At 52.9% G+C, this 19,185-nt stretch overlaps 1 protein-coding gene across 1 annotated transcript; it reads right to left on the bottom strand.

Moving 5' to 3' along the window:
* Positions 1–2,385: 2,385 nt before the first annotated feature.
* Positions 2,386–3,312, bottom strand: LOC149361512 (cysteine-rich venom protein VAR8-like). The gene has a single exon (XM_089568101.1). The coding sequence runs from the start codon at positions 3,310–3,312 to the stop codon at positions 2,386–2,388; it is 927 nt and encodes a 308-aa protein (XP_089424227.1).
* Between the last annotated feature and the right edge of the window lie 15,873 nt (positions 3,313–19,185).

Raw genomic sequence — 19,185 nt, 5'->3', positions numbered from 1 at the left:
CCTGGAAGTCACTCAGTGACCGAATCCTTGCGGCACGGCTTCATGTCGCAGAACTCGTCACCCAATTCTTGGCGTCGCGGGATATAACGCCACGCAAGCAGACAAATATCCGGGTTCTTGCTCCGCCGGGAAATTACAGTGAAGGCGCGAGGGAACAGCCCACGCGCGCGCCCTTTCTAGGTGTCGGTGTTCAGATACACTGACGGCTGTATTGGGACTTAGGATATTTACACTGTTGTCTATATTTAGCGAGATGGTTGTGTCACTGTCCTGAAATTTTCTGCAGAGGCAATGAACGAAGTCGTAAATATATATATATATATATATATATATATATATATATATATATATATATATATATATATATATATTTCTGATCTTATGATAAGCAGCATGCGCCGCTATCAAACTCAAACATAGAAACTTGATATGGGAGTCATCTTGATCATTTATGCAGGCAGCAGGACATGCGTGCGTATGCATACATGGTGCCTTTGTGATAGCAGGACGATTAGTGCGAGTAATTTTCCAGCTTTTTCGCGATCATGCAGGCTACTCTCACTATGCGCGTACGTCGTTAGGCGCCGCGTATATGTGCCCTTAGCCTGTTTTCGCATGTGGTAGTGGATACAGTACGTTATATGGCGAGACGCTCACGTCACAGCAGACAAGAGGACACTGACCTTCGGTGGCGCCACTCGTCGCGCTCACGGCGAGTGGCATGCAGACGCTCGCGTGGCTGGCAGCTTGCCGCCACCGCAAGCATGGGCACATTCACAGGCACCGCGGGCTTTATCGCTGGTGCATTACAGCTTTCTGGGCATTAAAGCCGCATTACTCTTAAGCATGGTCTTCTTTCGCTCACACGTACTTCATGTGCAAACTGACGGGATGAGGGCTCGCGAGAGGTGTCTCTCCTCCCTGCCAATTCTCGTCTCGTCTCGGGCTAGGTCTCGGGAAACGAGTTGCAAACACCAGTCGCGTTTGTGAATTAACACTTCAAAGCAGCTTGTGGCCCAAAAAGTGTCTTCTACGCTTTTAAGGGCATTCATTGCACCTGAGCTTCTCTTCTCCCTGCTCCTAACACACTGTGAGCAACTCGTTGGCAGCCCGTGTTGTAGCCGGCACGGTCCCAGACATTTGTCGAGCAAAACGCACTGTTGGCCGTGAAATCGGACTTGTAGCTTCTAGAGGGAATGGAGGAATGCTTGTTAATCACTGGTAGGTGACATCTTGCACGTTCTGCTTCAATGCTCCGCATGCTAGGTTAGCAAATGCATGGTGGCCACCCTCGTAGCATCGACGCGTTCGTGCCTTTCCTCCGATACTTGCTCGAATTTTACATTTTCAGGCTGGCGGCGTCCGGTGGGAACGAGAACTGCTGCTATGAGCCATAGCACTATACGCAGAAGAAATGCGGAGCGAACTTAGTCATGTGCCAAAAGAAAACATTGTGGAACGGTGTCTTGCACTGCCAACCGAGAAATAAAGCCTAAACAGCCATTATAAAGCTGTACTTCAATAGAATTATGATTTTGGCTATCTCTGATTGATGAGGCGTAAGAATAGCCCACGCTTTGCGTATAAACAGTGAGCACCAAAGGTTTCAGTAAGGACGCAGAGCCGCTTAAAGTCCAATGGACGAGGCAGTCGACCGTCCATACTAGAGGCTGCAACGAGGAGCTGTGAAAAAAAGACACAACTGAAGGCCGTCCAGCAGGTCTCGGCAGCTCTCGAGAGGCAGCGACCGAGCGAAACCGAGGAGAGGGGGGCGGCACCCCAGGAAGGGGGCGGCGGCCCTCTCGAACCCGCGGAAGTAGCGAGGGACGTAACAAGACCTCAAGGAGCACAACGCACGAGATTGACGTAGTGGCCGCGTCGCGGTAAAAGCTTGTCCTCCCTGCTTGGAGGGAGCCTAACCGACTCTGCAGGCTTTCTAAATAAAAGTTGTTCTCTCTCTCTCTGCCTAGACTATTCTGAATGCAAACTTTCGCTGTATGGAGGGCTTGACTTCTTGTCTTCATGCTGCTGCGATTTGCTGCCTACAGAAAGCTGGCGTTTCCACAGCGGGCATTTAGCGCGCCTTCCAGAGAACCCAGAAGGCAACATTTCTTCACTTTAAAGGTTTACCTAAGAAGGCAGCGATACAGAATAAGAACTTTGCGTAAACAGCGCAAGGAATGTTACGATGCACGCAGTTAATTGTGCCAAGCGTAAACAAAGGCTTCCTTCGTCTTTACTTTCGCCGTTCGTCAGCACGGTCCAAAAACTGGCCCCACCACATTTAGCCATCGCGGGCATTTTGGCACATCCGAGATGACGTTGCGGAGAGCTGGTAGAGTAAAAAAAAAAGACGAAAGGCGTGAAGTCAACCGGCAGAAACAGTCAGGCCAGGCCGTGCAGCGATGCACCGACAGCTGTGAGGACAGCTGCGAGGGCAGGCCTCACAGCGACAGCACCCGGCGCCGAACCGCTCCGTGGCACCACTGGCGCGTCACGATCAGGTTCCGTGGGCGGCGCCATCGTCGTTGTCGTTGTCTTCCTGGCGTCTTTACCAGGCTTGTCACCGGTGACCCTGCAGAGGCCCGTTGTCTCGACGCACTCCGTTCCTTCCGGGCAGAGAGAGCAGGGCGGCCCGGGCCGGTACAATTCCTGGCCAGCCACGTTGCCGGCCGGCGCGTAGTTGCAAACATACATTTGTAATAGTTTCAGATTTGTGTCCAAATTTGCGTAGCTGCAGCCGACGGCGTAGGAGCGTGCCCAGGCGATCTGGGTAAAATTTGTGGCTGCCTCCACCGCACTGTACTTCTCCACTTTGGCCGAAGGGTACAGGATGTTCTCGTCAAACCAGTCCCGAATAACGAAGTTCCACGTGGCCCACAGTTGCGGGTTCGCCCAGTCGCAGAGCAAGTTCTGGCCGACCTCAGAAAAATTCACAGTGGCGCGTTGCTCGGGCTTGTCGTGAAACACGGCATAATCTTCAGTGGCGCAGCGTTCTATCAGCGCCTCGGCCACCTCGGCCAGCTCGTCCTCCCACCGCATTTCGAGCATGTTGCCCGCCGCTGGAAAGTCCGCCAGATGTCCCACTGCCAGGTGGCTGCGGTAGCGGTTGTGCTGCCAGAGGATTTCCTCGGTCCACTTGCTTGTTTGGATATCATCGACATCGCAGAGGCCGTAGTACATCTCGGAGCAGAGCGTGTGGTTCTTCATACTACTGTACGGCGGTCGGCACTTCGGATTCGGCCCGGCGGTGCCCAGAAGCGGCAGCAGTAGGACGAGCAGGGACAGTCGTGCGTATTCCATCGTCGCCATCTTCTACTCGCGCTGCTGGGGCACGAGCTGGGAGCTAGGAGCGCGAGAGGCGCACAGAAGAAAAAAAATCTAGAGAGCATGTTTACCACATTCGAATCGGAGCGAAAGCATGGATTTGTGCTGCGCAGGCAGCACAAATGAGCAGGCAGTGCCGCGGGACGGATGGTATGAAAGTTGAAGACGGCGCTCTTCAATAAAAGGCGCGAGAGTGGGGTGCACTTTAACACGAGGCGTGTTGGCTGCTGAATCACCACAGTCAATGAAATGTTCATTCCATGAACACTGCACTTCGGTGCGGGGAGTATTGAGGGCAAAACATGTCTAGAACGACCAAACTGTGCGTTTCGCAAATCCCACAGCCGCCGCGGTCAGGAAAGCGAGAAATAAAGATGAAGCCCTATGAGCTTAGCTGCGCATGCGCAAAGCCAGACCGTTTTTAGCCGAAAGGTATTGCTAGAAATTGCGTGCTCAGACAGAAACACGCCCAGAACGTGTTCTGGGCAAGCATTTTACCCTCTGCACATGCTGCGTGCACAAGCCTCCTAGCTGTAGAGTTGAAATATAGGTCAGTTGGTACATATTGATGAACAAAAACAGTCAAATGACGGACCACAGCGAAAAGACGAGGCACACTCAGGACGACTGGATGAATAACTCGACTGACAACCGCCTAGCTGGCTCCTCTATCTTGATGTATGTGTGTGCCTCCCAGAATTTTGATGTTTTGGAGTGTCGGGTCATGCGTGGGTGTGGTGGCCTGGAGTTTTGTGGCGTAAGCATGCTTTGAGTTTTCTTTCCGGCACTATTTAAATGCAATAAAGCAAAAAAAAACGCCAGTAGCTTAGCTTTGCTATGCCAGGATATACGTACCGTAAGCGGCTAACTGCCAAGCAAGAACCTCGGGGTGTCAGGAATTGAGATTTTCCACTCTTCTCCGCCGACAGGCAGCGACCCGGCTCTCTTTAACCTCCATGTAGAGCGCAACTATATCAACCGCATGTCCCGCACATTTTACACGCAAGGTGAGCCCTCTTCGCGCATGCGCAGTAGTGTGCGGCAGTCGTAAACACAGCGGCGGGCTCACGCTGTTCCGGCGCGTCTGCCGAGACTGTGACGTCACGCCTCTGGAATGCGCCGACCGGTGGAGCGTCGGAGAGGAACGCCGGCGGCGGCGAGGGCGACGCAGATGCGCCTCACGAGACGTAACGGGGCTGCCGCGCATGCGCAGTATGGTCGGCGCCAGTGCTGCCAACCCTACGGTTTTTTAGCTACATCTACGGAATTTGGGCGTCGTTTAGGGGAAACGGTATTTTTTGTATAATCTAAGGAAATTTCATTTGCTTGGAGAGTTCTTTTTTTCTCTCTCTCAAAGTGGGAAGACAGAACAAGGTTTTTATTCTTTTTTCGCTACAACTGACGAAGGCCCTTACAACGCTGCCGCACGCTCGAGTAAAGCCTCTTTCACATGAAATTGAAAACGCGTTGTTGCCGAGGCTCAAAAGCTGTTTACAGGCATAGCGGTGGTGGTGGTGGTGAAAAACATTTATAATGCAATAAATATTTACAGAGAGGTGATTGGGGTAGGCCCTATTGGCCCTTTACCCTAACAATACTAGGTGGAGCCCCTATTCCGGGGCCCCATTGACAAGCAACGCCGCCCGTGTCCGGTGAACCAAGGCCTTTTGGGTCTTTAGGTCCTGACAGCCGAGCAGGGCCGCCTCCCAGTCCTCTCTGGTGGGGTTGGGGTTGGGGGGGATAGATGGGTTTGACTGACACGCCCAAACCATGTGGAAGGTGTCAGCCACCTCCCCAGAGAACTGGCACGCGCCATCAAAGGATGTATTGAAATGTTTAAGCACCGCCGGGCGCAGTACAGTGTTAGTAAGAATTATGATGAGGAGGCGCTCGTCAGCGCGATCCAGACCCTTACAAGGGGCCGGGTAGCGCCGGTGCTCCTCCTTGTAGTAATCGGTGATTTGTTTGAATGTAATGGCCAGATTGTCTGATTGGGAGTACCCTTCCAAGGACAGGGAGATAGCTCGGGGAGAGAGTGCGCGGGCGGCCTGATCGGCCTGTTCGTTTCCCTGGAGTCCCTGGTAACCGGGGGCCAAATCAGGTTGCGTAGAGTTGGATATTCAGATCGACAGCTTTATTCCAGTATGCGCCAGGCAAGCGGGGGAGCCCAGCCCAACTGGTAGTTCCGACAGGCCCCTCGCCAGTCGGTGGTGATGTGTTTCGACTTGGGAGTAGTGAGAGCAAGAGCAATGGCAATCCCCTCCGCGTGTGTTGCGCTGTAGGCTTTGAAAGTGAGCCCGTTGACTGTGTTTGTGTTGTGTACGACTGCGGCCGTGTACCAAACCCCGTTGTGTGGGCCGGCAACGTCCACGTAATACACATGTTGTTGGTTACCATAGTATCGCGCCAACGCTTCCGCGCGCGCCTGGCGACGACCGCTATGGTCTTCTCTGGACATGTTGCGGGGAAGGGGTCGGACCCGGAGGGCGCGCCTCCAGGGTTCTGGCACTCTCTCCCTTTCCTCAATATGGTAGTCATGTTTGATGTGTAGCCGGTCCAAGAGGCGGCGACCGGACGTGGTCTGTGCAAGACGCGTGTATTGGTTGACTAAGTGGGCTTCTCGTAGCTCCCGGAATGTGTTTACCACGCCCAAGGCCAGAAGTCGCTGGTTGGACGTGGTGACCGGGAGGTCGAGAGCCCGCTTGATGACTTTCCGGTGGATGACCTCCAGTTGGTCATCATCATGTTTGCGCAGGTGCAAGTAGGGGGTTGAGTAGAGGATTCTACTCGTTACGAAAGCATGGGCAAGCCGCAGTGCATCCTTGCTTCGTAATCCGCCCCGCTTGTTGGAGATCCGGCAGACCATGCGGCCCAACTGGTCTCCAACCGTGCGAAATTTGGCTAGGGTGGTGTTGTCCCTGCGTTGGTGGTGCTTGAAGAGGCCAAGGACGCGGATCTCCTGGGCCTCCCAGATCGCTCTCGAGGGGAGACTGATGCGTAGCGGAATTGTGTCCCGAGGGGAGGGACGTATGTGCACAAATTCTGATTTAGACGGGGCGCACTGCAGTCCGCAGTAGGCCGCGTAGTCGTCGACTAGGGTCGCCGCTGCTTGCAGGCAGGATTCCATGTGGCCCAGGTTACCTTGCGTGGCCCAGATTGTAATGTCATCCGCATAAAGAGCGTGATGTATCCCGGGCAAAGAGGACAATTTGGAGGGAAGATGAAGCATTGCCAAATTGAAGAGGAGGGGAGACAGGACCGCGCCTTGAGGTGTTCCTCTCGAGCCGATGGTGTATGGCCCGTGTTCCTCATCTTGTATGCGTATGTAGGCTTGACGGTCTGTAAGAAATTGTTTTATGTAGTTCAATGTTTTGTGGCCACAGTTGGTGTTACTGAGGTGGTCCAGGATTACTTCGTGTTTGACGTTGTCGAATGCGACTTTAAGATCCAAGGCCAGGACCACCTTGTCGTTGTGGGGACATTCGACAGGATCTAAGATGTCGTGGTGAAGCTGCAGAAGTATATCCTGTGCAGACTTGTGAGGGCGAAAACCGAACATGGTGTCCGCGAAAGTGTGCTGTGTTTCGAGAAAATCGGAGACTCTGTCGCGCACCATCGTCTCCATCAGCTTGCCGACACAAGACGTGAGGGAGATGGGGTGAAGGTTCTCCACATCAATAGGTTTGCCGGCAGCTCCAGTACTCAGAGCGGCGATGTTCCAACAAGTTAAAAATTTTTTGCGGCACTGCTCTGCTCAATTTTCAGTCGCTTGCATGCATGTGAACCGGCCTTTACACGGACGTAGTCGGACGTGTATGGTCCCTAACGTGGCCAGTGGCACCCGCTGCTGTGATCTGGCGCGCCACCGCTCTATCTCAACACGCGCGCCCTTCCTCATGCTGTGTTTGGAGCTCGCAGCACGACGTGCAATTAATATTTAGTAAGCATATCTGCATGTTGATTTTGATAAGCTGGAATGAACAAGGGCGCCATTTTTGATAAAGGAGCCCCGCGTTGGAAATCTCAGCTAGTCTAACTAGGGGAACAACTCACAATTCGCAGTTAACCCGCCACGGTGGCTCAGTGGTTATGGCGCTCGGCACGTTAAAGAACACCAGGTGGTCGATATTTGCAGAACCCTTCACTATTTCATCCCTCATAGCCTAGATCGCTTTGGGACGCTAGGACCTCCGAAATCATAACCGATAATTCCCAGTTCCACCAAGACGAGAAAAGCGAGTTGAGGTCACATGAAGCATACAAATGCTGTAACAATCACTGCTTCATTGTTTTATTTGACTCAAACTGTTACGTCAGCCATACTCTAGAGCAATCGCAGCAAATAAACAAGCAGATTTTATATCGCAGTCTCCGAACACTCCTCAAGCGACCTCCAGACATTTTGTACGTAATATCCTTCGGCTGAAGTCCAAACCGACACAACATGAGGGGAAAAAATTCAGTTAACTTCACATGCCGATGCATGTTTACTAATATCTTGCGTACAGTGAAAAAGAAACGAACACATACACGATATAGAGCCTTTATTTTTAATTTCCAAAGAGCGCTACGGTTTATCTGTAGCTTCATTTAGAAGTTCTGCATTTTAGATCCTTCTATTCAAATTCTTCTGATAATACGGTAGCTGCCTGACAAAACTTGCCACTGAACTACGCATAAATATACATTTTTTTTCACAATTGAACACTACTTTTCGTATCTAGGGAAATCTAGGAAATTTTTGGTTGCAAACTAGCGGAGAGACGGCTCTGGAGGTTGGCAGCACTGGTCGGCACAGAGGGCACGTGAAGCTTTTTCCAAGCCGCGTAGTGTAGCTTAAGCTAAAAAAAATGCGACAATAGACAGCAGTCTCGCTGAGTGGCCCTTAATGGGATACTGAACCAAACTTTTGGAGCTGCTCTTTTACATGTAATCAAGAGCTTGAACGCTAAAATTGACAAATCCGACATGCATTTTAGCGAAAAAGGCGGATAACACGTTTTTTTTCGCGATTTATTGCCGTATCATTGGACCTGGCGGCCGCCTGTGGAAGCTGCGACTAGACGTCGTAACACCCGCGCGCCCACCGTTCCCGCAAAAGTACGATTGCCATCGCTACTCGCGGCTTTTCCATGTCTGTCGTCTGTTCACGGCGTACACAGATATGTTAGGATATTAATCGCTGCTGTCTACAAACCATAACCGTATGCACGCTTACGTCCGCTAAATGCAGGTACTTTTTCCGGACCTTATGCCATTTCTAACATTCTCACTTTTAAAACAGAAGCCCGACGATGTCCAGACTAGTGGTGCCATCTGGTGTTTAGGAGGGGAAGCATTGTTTTTTTTTTTAATGCGAAGTTGATTGCCTCAGGCCATAAAACGGCATGTAATGATAAATGAGGATGCCTAAATAAATGAGTAAAGGTTCGCTGATCTAATGAAATCGAGCAGTGAACGATGATGAGGTCCTTGTGTCCAAGCGGTGTATGAAGCACTATTATCGGGCGAAAGACCCGCTGCCGTCAGCTGCCGAATTCTTGTCGGCTTCAACGCCGGGCAACCCACAGCAGGTGGTGAATGTCGGCCTCAAGATTTCTGTTCTTGCAGACTGGACAACCGGGGCGGGGAAATACACCTTCGAATTGCGGCCACTTTCGTGTAACGGCCGGAGTTAGGGCAACCCCGACCCGGATCCTCCGAAGCGCAACCTCCTCTGCACGGGTAAGACCACAGGGGAGGGTTACCGCACACGGAGGGATTAGAGCACGTGTGCGGCGCCAGAGGTGTTCCTTTTTTGTTAAAAGGAGGGTGGTGTCATCCAGTGTTAGGACTCGAGGCAAAGACGAAGTTGGGGTCACAAGGTGGGTCGCAGAATCTGCACGGCTTTGCGAACTCAGGAGGTCCCGTGGGACCCACTGAATTCGGATTGTCTGCGGGATGCGTGCCGCGAGACGATGGATGTCCTGGCAAATGCCTGGGGTGCGACTGACGCGTCGTAGTAGGCGTATGACTTGAAGAGCGTCGGTGCGGATGACAATGCGAGTCGTAGGTAGTAGGGGAACGCCGGCCACTGAGCACAGTGCCTCTTGAACGGCAAGCATCTCCGCACAGAAGGAGGAAGGAGGTTCTGGGAAGCGAAACCTGGACGTTTTGTTGAGGGCAGGCTTGCAAGGGCAGTAAATTGCAGTCGTGGTTTCGTAAGCCTGGATGCCTGCGTCAACGTAAAGAACGATGGAGCCATGCAGCAGATGGGCGTCTTCTTGTGTAATTCGTTCGCGAAACGACGCCGCCGCGAGGGTAGATGATGGCCGACGTAGATCAGTTGGTTTTTTATCGCTCAGCTGCACAAAATGCCAGGGAGGGAGAACTGGCGGAGGCGGCTGTCGAATGGAGTGCGAGGAAGTATACGCCCTGAGTGCACACGTTGCGTGTGTAAGGTTAGACTTTAGCCGGCGAGCATCACGTCTTTGCTGCACCAGCTCATCTAGAGTATTCAGCTGCGCATGTTCTTGGAGCGCCACGATCGGGGTGATGCGGGGAAGGCAAGTGATGACCCTCATTGCCTCTCGATTAACGGCTTCAAGGCGATCCCACTGAGCCCTCGTCAAATGCTGGAATTGGGCTTGGTACACGAGGCGCGGTTGCACAACCGCCCGCACCAACTGCCGTGCAACATGAGAGCGGGCGCCGCCTGTTTTAGGGGCAATTCGTCTAATCAGACGTAACGCCTGAATCGCTTGCTTTTTAGCTCGAGAAAGCCAAGCAGTCCTTGTTCCTGACTCGTGAATCGTCAAGCGCAATATTTTGACTATCGAACTTTCTTGAAGTGGAGTTCCGGACAGATGGAGACGAATTAGTGTCGCAGCGAGTTTACGGCCTCCCCAGCGGTTGGCAACAGACACATACGTAGTTTTGCTCACTGAAAGCTGAAGACCAATTGAAGAGGCATAAGTAGACGTTATATCTAGGGCTGACTGTAGGGCGGAGGCTTCAGTCAACAGGTCGTGGTGGGTGCTCCACACAGTGATGTCATCCGCGTACAATAAAAACTTAATATCAGTCACTTCATCTAAGCGCCAAGCAAGGGGGATAAAAGTAATATTAAATAATGTGGGCGATAGTACCGATCCCTGGGGCACGCCGCGAAGAGGCACAAAGGATCCGACGGCCTCACCACTGAGGCGTATGGCAAAGTGTCGGCCTTCCAGAAAGGATTTTACAAAATTGCGCACTCTAACGGGGAAATGCAGCATGTGAAGTGATTCCAGGATAGCAGCATGACTGATACTGTCGTACGCCTTTTCAACGTCCATGGCCAGTACGGTACGCATATTGTGGCTGCGTGTTGATGCTAGAACTGATGACGCCAAGACAGCCAATCCATCTTCTGTACCTATGGACGTTCGAAAGCCGATTTGGGCGGGATGATAGAAACCGGGGTGCTCAAGCCACCACGACAGGCGTGTGGCAAGCATCTTTTCAGTAAGCTTGCACAAAGTGGGCGTAAGCGATATAGGCCGGAAATTACCAAGGTCTGTCGGCGGCTTCCCTGGCTTTGGGATGGGGATCACAATAGCCGATTTCCAAGTTTCTGGTACGACGCCTTCTATCCATACCTTGTTGATGGTGGCGAGGAGTTGAGGCAGTAGAGCGGAACTCATGTTCTTGTACACCTCGTGCGGAATGGAGTCCGGGCCGGGTGCCGTCTTCCGACGGGCCTCATCTATTGCTGCAAGCAATTCGGGCATGGAAAATGGGCTTGCGATTCCCTCGGCGTCGGCTGTAGATGGCAGCCTGTCGACATATGCTGGAATGCCAGCCAAGGAGGCTCCTGCGGTCCTCGGAGGCAACATGTCATACTTGGGAAAAAACTTCCGCGCTGCTTCTCTTGCGAAATCATCCGGAGCTAAGTTAGCAGCGAAGCATGCTGTGGCCGCTGCGTCAGGACGACGAGAACCATGTTCCATAGCACGAAATGTTAGCCATAAAGACGCATTCGATGACTGTGTCGAAAACTGGTCACACCACGCATGCCACTGCCTTCGCGATAGATCACGTTCCTATCTGCGAGCCTTGGCAGTAAGGTAATTCAGCCTTGTGCGTGCTTGTGCAGAAGTCGAGTCTCGGGAAGCTGCCATCTCCGCTTGTCGGCGAGCAGCCCACAAGTTAAGCAGACGCACATCCGGCGCCGGACGATTGACGTCTGTCCAGGTGGCAGTTGTAGCCTTGTTGAGCGCAATTTGTATGCAGTCCATACGTAGTGTAGATGACTGCACAGAGAGATCTTCGAGCGTGGTGCGAAAGGTGTCCCAGTTCACCACAGAACACCTACGGCGTAATCGGCGGGCTCGTAATGGATGAAGACCGATGATGATAGGGTGGTGGTCACTACCCCAGCAGTCAGGCTCCAGGTGCCACGAGGGAGTGCCGGGACCGGACCACCACGTAAGGTCCGGAGCATACGTTGGACTGCGAGCATGGCACACAGCCCGCGTTGCTGAATCGGGATGGTTGAGTAATACAAGCAACGCATCCGCGAAGGCGTCCCGTGCACGCCTACCACGGGGGCTAGAAGTGGGGTATCCCCAGTCTGGGTGAGGGGCGTTAAAGTCACCACCGACTAAAATAGGGCACCCTGGGTGTTGTCGTCGCAGAGTTAATAACCACCCCAGATTAATGCGGGAGGAAGCTCCACCGGCGGGCCTTACATAGCATGACACGACTACAACAGTTGCCTTGGGAAACTTCACGGCCACTGCAACTATCTCCTGATATGAGGTGCACCATTTTTCTAGGGAGAGGCAAACTTGAGGAAAGCGCGTATCAACATATACCGCCGCCTTTCCTGTAGGGGCTGCAGTGTGCACACGACGGTCGGTCATTGATGGAGACATGTGTCCATTAAAGCCCGGGATGGATGGCAAGGCATTGGTCTCCTGCAGTAGCAGGGCCCACACCTGGAGCTTGTTCATGCGAAGTCGATATTTGAGCTCTCCCAGCTTTGTGGAGAGGCCTCTGCAGTTCCACTGGAGCACGCCACAATAACGTGTACTCGCCATTTTCGATTAAGCGTCCAAGCGTTGTAAAAGAACGGATGTCAGGGTAGATAACTGGGTTACCATAAATAGAAGGAGGGATGTCGTAGAATTATCCCGCAGTGCAGCAGAAGACCTGGTAGAGTCAGGAAACAACGCTTGAGGGCTAGACGGAATCGACGGTGCGGCAGCACTCAGTGGCGCGGGGTTGGATTCCGCTTTTGATCTTCGACGAGCAAGCAGCTCACGGCGCTGTCGTAGCTTAGACACCTCGGCTAAAAGGCGTGCGATTTGGTCGTCAACTGCTGCCATGTCCTCAGGCAGTGGCTCCAGCATGCTGGTATTGTTTGTAGCCTGAAGGCGACGGCGATCCTAGCGCACTTTATCTCTTTAAGACAGTTGAACAGGGGCTGCAGGCGGATTGGACTCGGAAAGCTCTGGCCAGTCGTCGTCATTCCACTGGAGGGCCGCAAACCTGTTGGATGTCTGTATCGGGGCTGCATTTTCAGGTGGAGGCACGAGTTTATGTATCCTACGCCGATCCTTGTCAGTTGCCTTTTGTTTTGTTGGGCAGGTTGGAGAGGTGATCTCATGGTCGTCGGTCTTGCAAAGTCCGCCACGGTAAGACGGTGTGCTTTGTGGCGTAGCCTTATCTTGAGTTGTAAAAGGGCATGATCGGCGCATGTGGCCAGATCTGAAGCAACTGTAGCAGTAGACAGCGCTCGGTTTGTATAGCCGAGGTCGCAGAATACAGCCATAATAGTGTGAGCACGGATGCATTTATTCTACCGTTGAACATCAGTTACAACAAAGGGCTTCAAATACAGACGGCAGCGTCTCCGCTCGCGGCCGAAGGCTCTCTCCCCGCCTCGGCACTCCGAGAGGGAACGCACGGAGCCAGTCAGGGTTGCCAGGCCACTTATGAGTTTGGCTGTTCCAGGCGGCGAGTGGCTTGCACCTCACATCCCACCCCGCCTGCAAGTCCAAGTCCTCTTGGACAGGAACATTAGTCTACTAAGGCAAAGTCGTAGTCAAGCAGTCGCTTGGGTGGTGCACGGTGACGCTGAGGTCGCTGACTCGCTGAACCAGTTGGCTGGTCCGGCTCATTGGTCATAGGTGGCATTTGCTCGGCATTGTCTTCATCAGGACTCGGGATAGGTTGCACGGCTTCGCATGTGGGCTCCACTAGCACTGGGTCAAAGTACGGAGGGTGGTACAGTTTCATTTGACTTATGTGCACTGTACGCGCATCTGGTGAGGGTGTGGCGGAGTTCGTTATGCGCCGAACATCGTATGTGACGGGTGTCCTTTTCCGTGTCACCTGGTAGAGTCCCTTGAACTTTGGCGCGAGCTTTTCAGTTCCGCCAAGTACTGGCTCTTGTCTTCGCACCCAGACAAAGTCTCCGACGTCAAATGAGGCGCTGCGGTGGGTGCGGTCGTAGATTCTCTTGCGGTTCCTTTGAGCTTCCTGGGAGTTACTCGCAGTCTCGCTGCGAAGGTCTGGCAAGTTCATAAGCCTGTCACGAATGTCGGCGGCTTGCGTTGTGCGGACTTTCTGATATGGGAGTTTCGGCAAAAATCCAAACAGAAGCTCGAATGGCGAAAATCCTGTACTTCTGTGGCGGGTTACATTGACAGCGAAAGCTGCTTCATCGAGTTTGGAGACCCACAGTGCCTGATCATTGTTGCACAGTTTTCGGAGGACGGTCACAAGTGTGGCATTCGCACGTTCCACCAGTCCGTTGCTAGCTGCCCTGTAAGCTACTGCGAAGTGTATGTTCACACCATGCGTACGCATGAAGTTCTTGAACAGGTGTGATTCAAATGACTTGGCATGGTCACACAAACAATGGTCATTAGCACCGAACCTGTAAAACACTGAGTGGAGATGTTTCAAGGCATCTTTTGTAGAGGTTGTAGGCACAGCAGTTTCATTGTGGAAGTGTCCCAGAATAGGTGCTGTTGTAAGTGCGGCACGAAGGGCTTCAAAGGCTTGTTGACACTCAACTGTCCACTCGAAGTCAGCCTTTCGGATGACAGCTTGCAGAGGTGCGGCAACTTTCGAGAAGTTCGGGATGAAGCGGCTCTTTTTGTCTTTCTGCGTCACGACAATGGCAGGAAATCTCCAAGGTCTAGATGAAGAACGGATGATGTCATTTTGAAGACGAGATGCTGTTTGGGCTTCGAGGAACTTGCAATCACTGGCTGTGTAGCGGTACGGTTGCCGTCCATAAGGCTTTGCATCCGGCAGTAAGTTGATCTCGTGCTCGATGCCTTCATAAAGGCCAATGTCATCAGGACTGGTAGCGAAGAGACGTGAGTGGCGGTGCACTATTTGCTTCACTGCTTGCTGTTCTTCGGGCTTGAGTTGGGTCCCGATGATGATATCAGGGAAACTGTTGGGCGTGGATGAACATGGCTCAGAAGGAAATACGCTGCATGAGGCTGGCTGGGCTGGGCTCTTGTAGTCTGCTGGCTGAGTTTGAGACTGGGCTGCCTTGTTGAGCTTGCTCCACACGGGCTCGTGTTCGTCTGGTTCAAAATCCACTTGTAGGGGTTCGCTGGTGGTATGCGGTGGGTCAAAGCGAGACAAAGTTGATGTTTTAAGTATCACTGCATTGGACATACGGGGTAACAGTTCCTCTTTGCACAGCACGACAGTGTTTGTAGAGGGCTGGCAGATAACAGGAAGGTATGGTGGTCTGAAATGAAGTTCCGCTTGAGCAGCATAAAACCAGTCCTCTCCCAGAATAAGGGGAAGGGCATTTCTCTGAAGGACTGCGGCTTCCACAATTGCAGAGAGGGGGCCTACGCTGATTTGCAAGAAGACAGATCCCTGAGGCGCGACGGAGGCTCCTCCTACGACGAGAAGGGGTGGCTTTGTCCACGGCTCTATGCTGAGGTTTTCAGCTAGGCTGGCAGCGAGGATAGTGACGTTCGAACCACTGTCTGGGAAGGCATTGATCTCTCCAAGGCCCTTGACGTGAGCAGTGATAACCGCACACCTGAGCATGAATCCAAGCAAAGGGTCCTCAGTGCGGCCAACACATGCTGTTGGCACTTTAGGGATTGTTTGCGCCTTGTCTCGGGAGGGCTGTCCTTTCTCAGTGCAGTTGCTAGCCAGATGGCCCTTTTTCTTGCAGCTATAGCATACCGCTTCGCTTAGGTCTTGCACTCGTCTGTAGGCAAGTGCACCATACTTGGAAGAGATTGCCTCGTACCGATGTTCTTGGTCAGCAGGTGGCAGGTTGGATATTCTTGAGGGCGGCAGCCTTGCACGGTTTGGCTGCTGGTAGGTGCTATTTATAGGTCGGGAAGGCTGGCGGATGTCTGCAGTGCTCTCGGTCGTGGCTGTAGCACTGGAGGTGACAGGACGCGGCTGTCGACTTGAAATTGGCGCGGATGGCTTTGTCAGTTTAGTCATGCGAGAGTGGTCCATGGCACGATCAACTTCTGAAGCGATGCTGACGAAATCCTGGACAGTCTTCGGGCGTTGAACGACGATCGCTGTAGCCACTTGCTCATCACGGATGCCTTGAATTAAATACTCGATGCGCTCTTTGTCAGTCAATGAAAGCGGGCACCTTCCAATTATCTTGAGTTTGGCGAGAGTATAGGTAACAGGGCTCTTACCGGGGGTTTGCTCACGCGCACCGACAAGTTCCTGCCACTGTATAAGCGACAGTCGCTCGCCGAACTGCGCTATAAGCGCTTTCTTCCACTCTGACCAAGTTTTTAGCTGGTGGCCAGTGATTTCCTGGTTTGGTTTAGGTTTATGGGGTTTAACGTCCCAAAGCGACTAAGGCTATGAGGGACGCCGTAGTGGAGGGCTCCGGAAATTTGGACCACCCGGGGTTCTTTAACGTGCACTGACATCGCACAGTACACGGGCCTCGAATTTCTCCTCCAGAGAAATTCAGCCGCCGCGGCCGGGATCGAATCCGCGTCTTTCGGGCCAGCAGCCGAGCACCATAGCCACTGAGCCACCGCGGCGGCAAGTGATTTCCTTCCAGTCAGCGGCTGGGCCACGAAGTTTTGAGAGGGCGATGGCTAGCAGGGTAGCGGGTTCCCAAGAGGCAAGCTGTTGGGTGCGCTCGAGATCGTCTATCCATCGGGTTACGGATAACCCTACGTCGCCACTGAATGTCGGAAGCGTTGATGACAAGTCCGGCAAAGTTGTTACGTGCACTGCTCTCGTAGAGGCTTGTGACAGTGACAAAGCTAGTTGATTTTGAAGGGAGGCGGTCAAAATCTGCATATTCTGTACGGGGTCGGCGCTGAACACTGGCATAGGTTGGAAAAACTGGTCACCTTGAGTTGGAGCGGGCTGCGTCTCGGTGACTGATACAGTTGTTTCCGGTAGCAGGACTCGTTTTGCGGCAGTGTCAGCAAGGATGCGAGAAATAAGTTCGTCCTTGGAACCAGTATTGTCCAAATTGCGTTGCGATAGTTCATCTCGCAAGAAGTCCACTCTAAAACCAGCGAGGTCCGAGGCGGTGGCTCCCTCCCAGTTTATGAGCGGCATGGCGGCGGAGGGGGCGGCGGCGGCGGTGAGACGGGCGTTGGACTTCGGCTGCTGGTGCTCGACACACGTTGACTCTGGCTTTCGGTGAAGTGGCTTGCGGCTTCGAATGGGCGGGCTACACGGAGGTTCGGGACGTCGACTGCGCCATATGTGAGCACGGATGCATTTATTCTACCGTTGAACATCAGTTACAACAAAGGGCTTCAAATACAGACGGCAGCGTCTCCGCTCGCGGCCGAAGGCTCTCTCCCCGCCTCGGCACTCCGAGAGGGAACGCACGGAGCCAGTCAGGGTTGCCAGGCCACTTATGAGTTTGGCTGTTCCAGGCGGCGAGTCGCTTGCCCCTCACAATAGTAAAGGCGTTCTGGAGGAGTTGGTGGGCCTTGCAGTGTGACGATGCAGGAGCGCCCTTTGCCCATATACCGCGCTTGGATAACACGGTGCGAAGGGCAGTATAGCTCACGCTGTAGGGTTGCCTGGTCTTCGGCGACGTCGACGTTGTACACAACACACCGTTGTAGGTCCGAACCTTCTACAAGGTACACCTGGACAGGCACCGAAATCTCGCTTGTAATCGATATACACTTGAGCGTTTGCAGACGCTCGACGGCAGCCAGAGTCGGGAGCCACACAGCGCTGGTACTGGATTTCGTTCTAGCCGTGAAGCCACGAAAACCTTTGGTTCCAAGACAAGCGTCCAGGTTTGCCTCAAGGATCCTGTTCGGGATGTCTGTGAGGCTTGTGTTTGCCAGAGCTTTAATGGCCACTTTATACGATGCCGATCCAGGCGTCGACACAACGTGGCTGGCATTTGCTAGGCAGGAACGCTTGCCTTGTGAGCTGTTGTTGGCCGAAGATGAATCCTGTGCAGTGTCCCCTGATGGACGCTTTAGAGAACCGCGAGAAGCCGGAGTCACGGGTGCAGCTGCTGAAGTCATGTCCATTGGAGAGCTCTCCTCCTCACGCAGCGCGGTTGAGGCCCCGTCCAAAAGTGGAGGCTGGGTAGCCATGCCGTGTTCCGCCCAGAGGGCAGGTCGCTCACGGGCTGAGAAACATTTGGAGAAGGCGGGATGTGCGCTGCCGTTGATGGACCGGGAGCAGGAACCAGGAGCTGGGACCCAGGCTCAGTTGTCAGAAGAGGTGCTGCTGAAGCCGTGGCGACGAGCGCCACCGGCGGAGTTACCTCCGCCAGCGCGTCACCGGAGGCCCTAGGCCTAGTCTCGGAGCACAGTCCAGTTGCAGGGATGACTGCGGGACATTCTGTCAATGCCACACAGCCAGACGGCGCATGAGCTTCGGGAGCTTCTTCAGATGGTATGAAGTCAGTTCTCTTGGTATAGGGAACGTATTTGCGCGGATGGCGAGATTTTTCACTGGAGCGATGTGCAGCCACCGTAGCAGGGACACTTCGTCTTCCTTCACATTGCTGTCAACAAATCGACAGCCCTCTTATCCTAAAGCGGGCAGAATCGTCACTCTAAATAAAAAAATAAAGCAAATTATTACTCATATGCTTATTTATGGGTGACAACAGACGAAGCGAAAGACCGGTGGCCCCTTTATGGCCAGTGAACGCGCTGAAGAAGTCAGTAAAAACGACGAAACCAGTCCGAAGCGAGGTTTCATTCATCGAAGGGCACCGCCATATTTGTCGCCGCGGGAGAGTGCCATGGCGTCACGCTCTTCACCCAAGTGCAGCATCCTGGACCAAGGATCGACCACGGCGCCCAGTGACCCGTAAGGGCCAAGAACACTTGAAATTTATTAACAATAAAGTTTTTTCCATCCATCAATCCATTCGCGCCGGCCGGGAGGGCTTGGCGCGCGCTCATGAAACATCGAAAATAAAACCATCCGCTGAAAAATATGCGCCGTAACGACTAGATTTCGGTGCAATCACATTTCGAGAATCTATTTCCAGCGTTTTTGCTCAATTTTCAAATTTTGCTTCAGTATCTCTTTAAAGGAGGTATTTTCGCGCGGCCGCGGGATGGACTCGCAGTCATGGATGTTGATTGAATTTCTTTTTCTCTTTTTCATGGTTTGGCCTTTAACATAGTTGAAAGACAAAACTAGGCACCTGTCGACCGAAGCACGAGATGCCGCAGTGAAGTTCAAAAAATGCTAGAGGTTTAGCATTGCTAAGCACGAAATAAAGTGCGAAAGCACAGTTTTTTTGCAGCTGGCGCCCCCGCCACGTACATGAAAACACGATTGAGATTTCCACTGACCCAGGGAACCAGTTATGCGTTCCTTCAATTTTTGCACTGTAAATGCCATTTACCTCATGTACGC

The sequence above is a fragment of the Amblyomma mixtum genome, chromosome 2, assembly GCF_055824585.1.
Source record: "Amblyomma mixtum isolate Tamu chromosome 2, ASM5582458v1, whole genome shotgun sequence".
NCBI lineage: Eukaryota > Metazoa > Arthropoda > Arachnida > Ixodida > Ixodidae > Amblyomma > Amblyomma mixtum.
This window is presented reverse-complemented; position numbering and strand designations above follow the sequence as displayed.

Coding starts and splice junctions, on each gene's coding strand:
- LOC149361512 (XM_089568101.1), bottom strand. CDS start 3,312: ATGGCGACGATGGAATACGCACGACTGTCCCTGCTCGTCCTACTGCTG.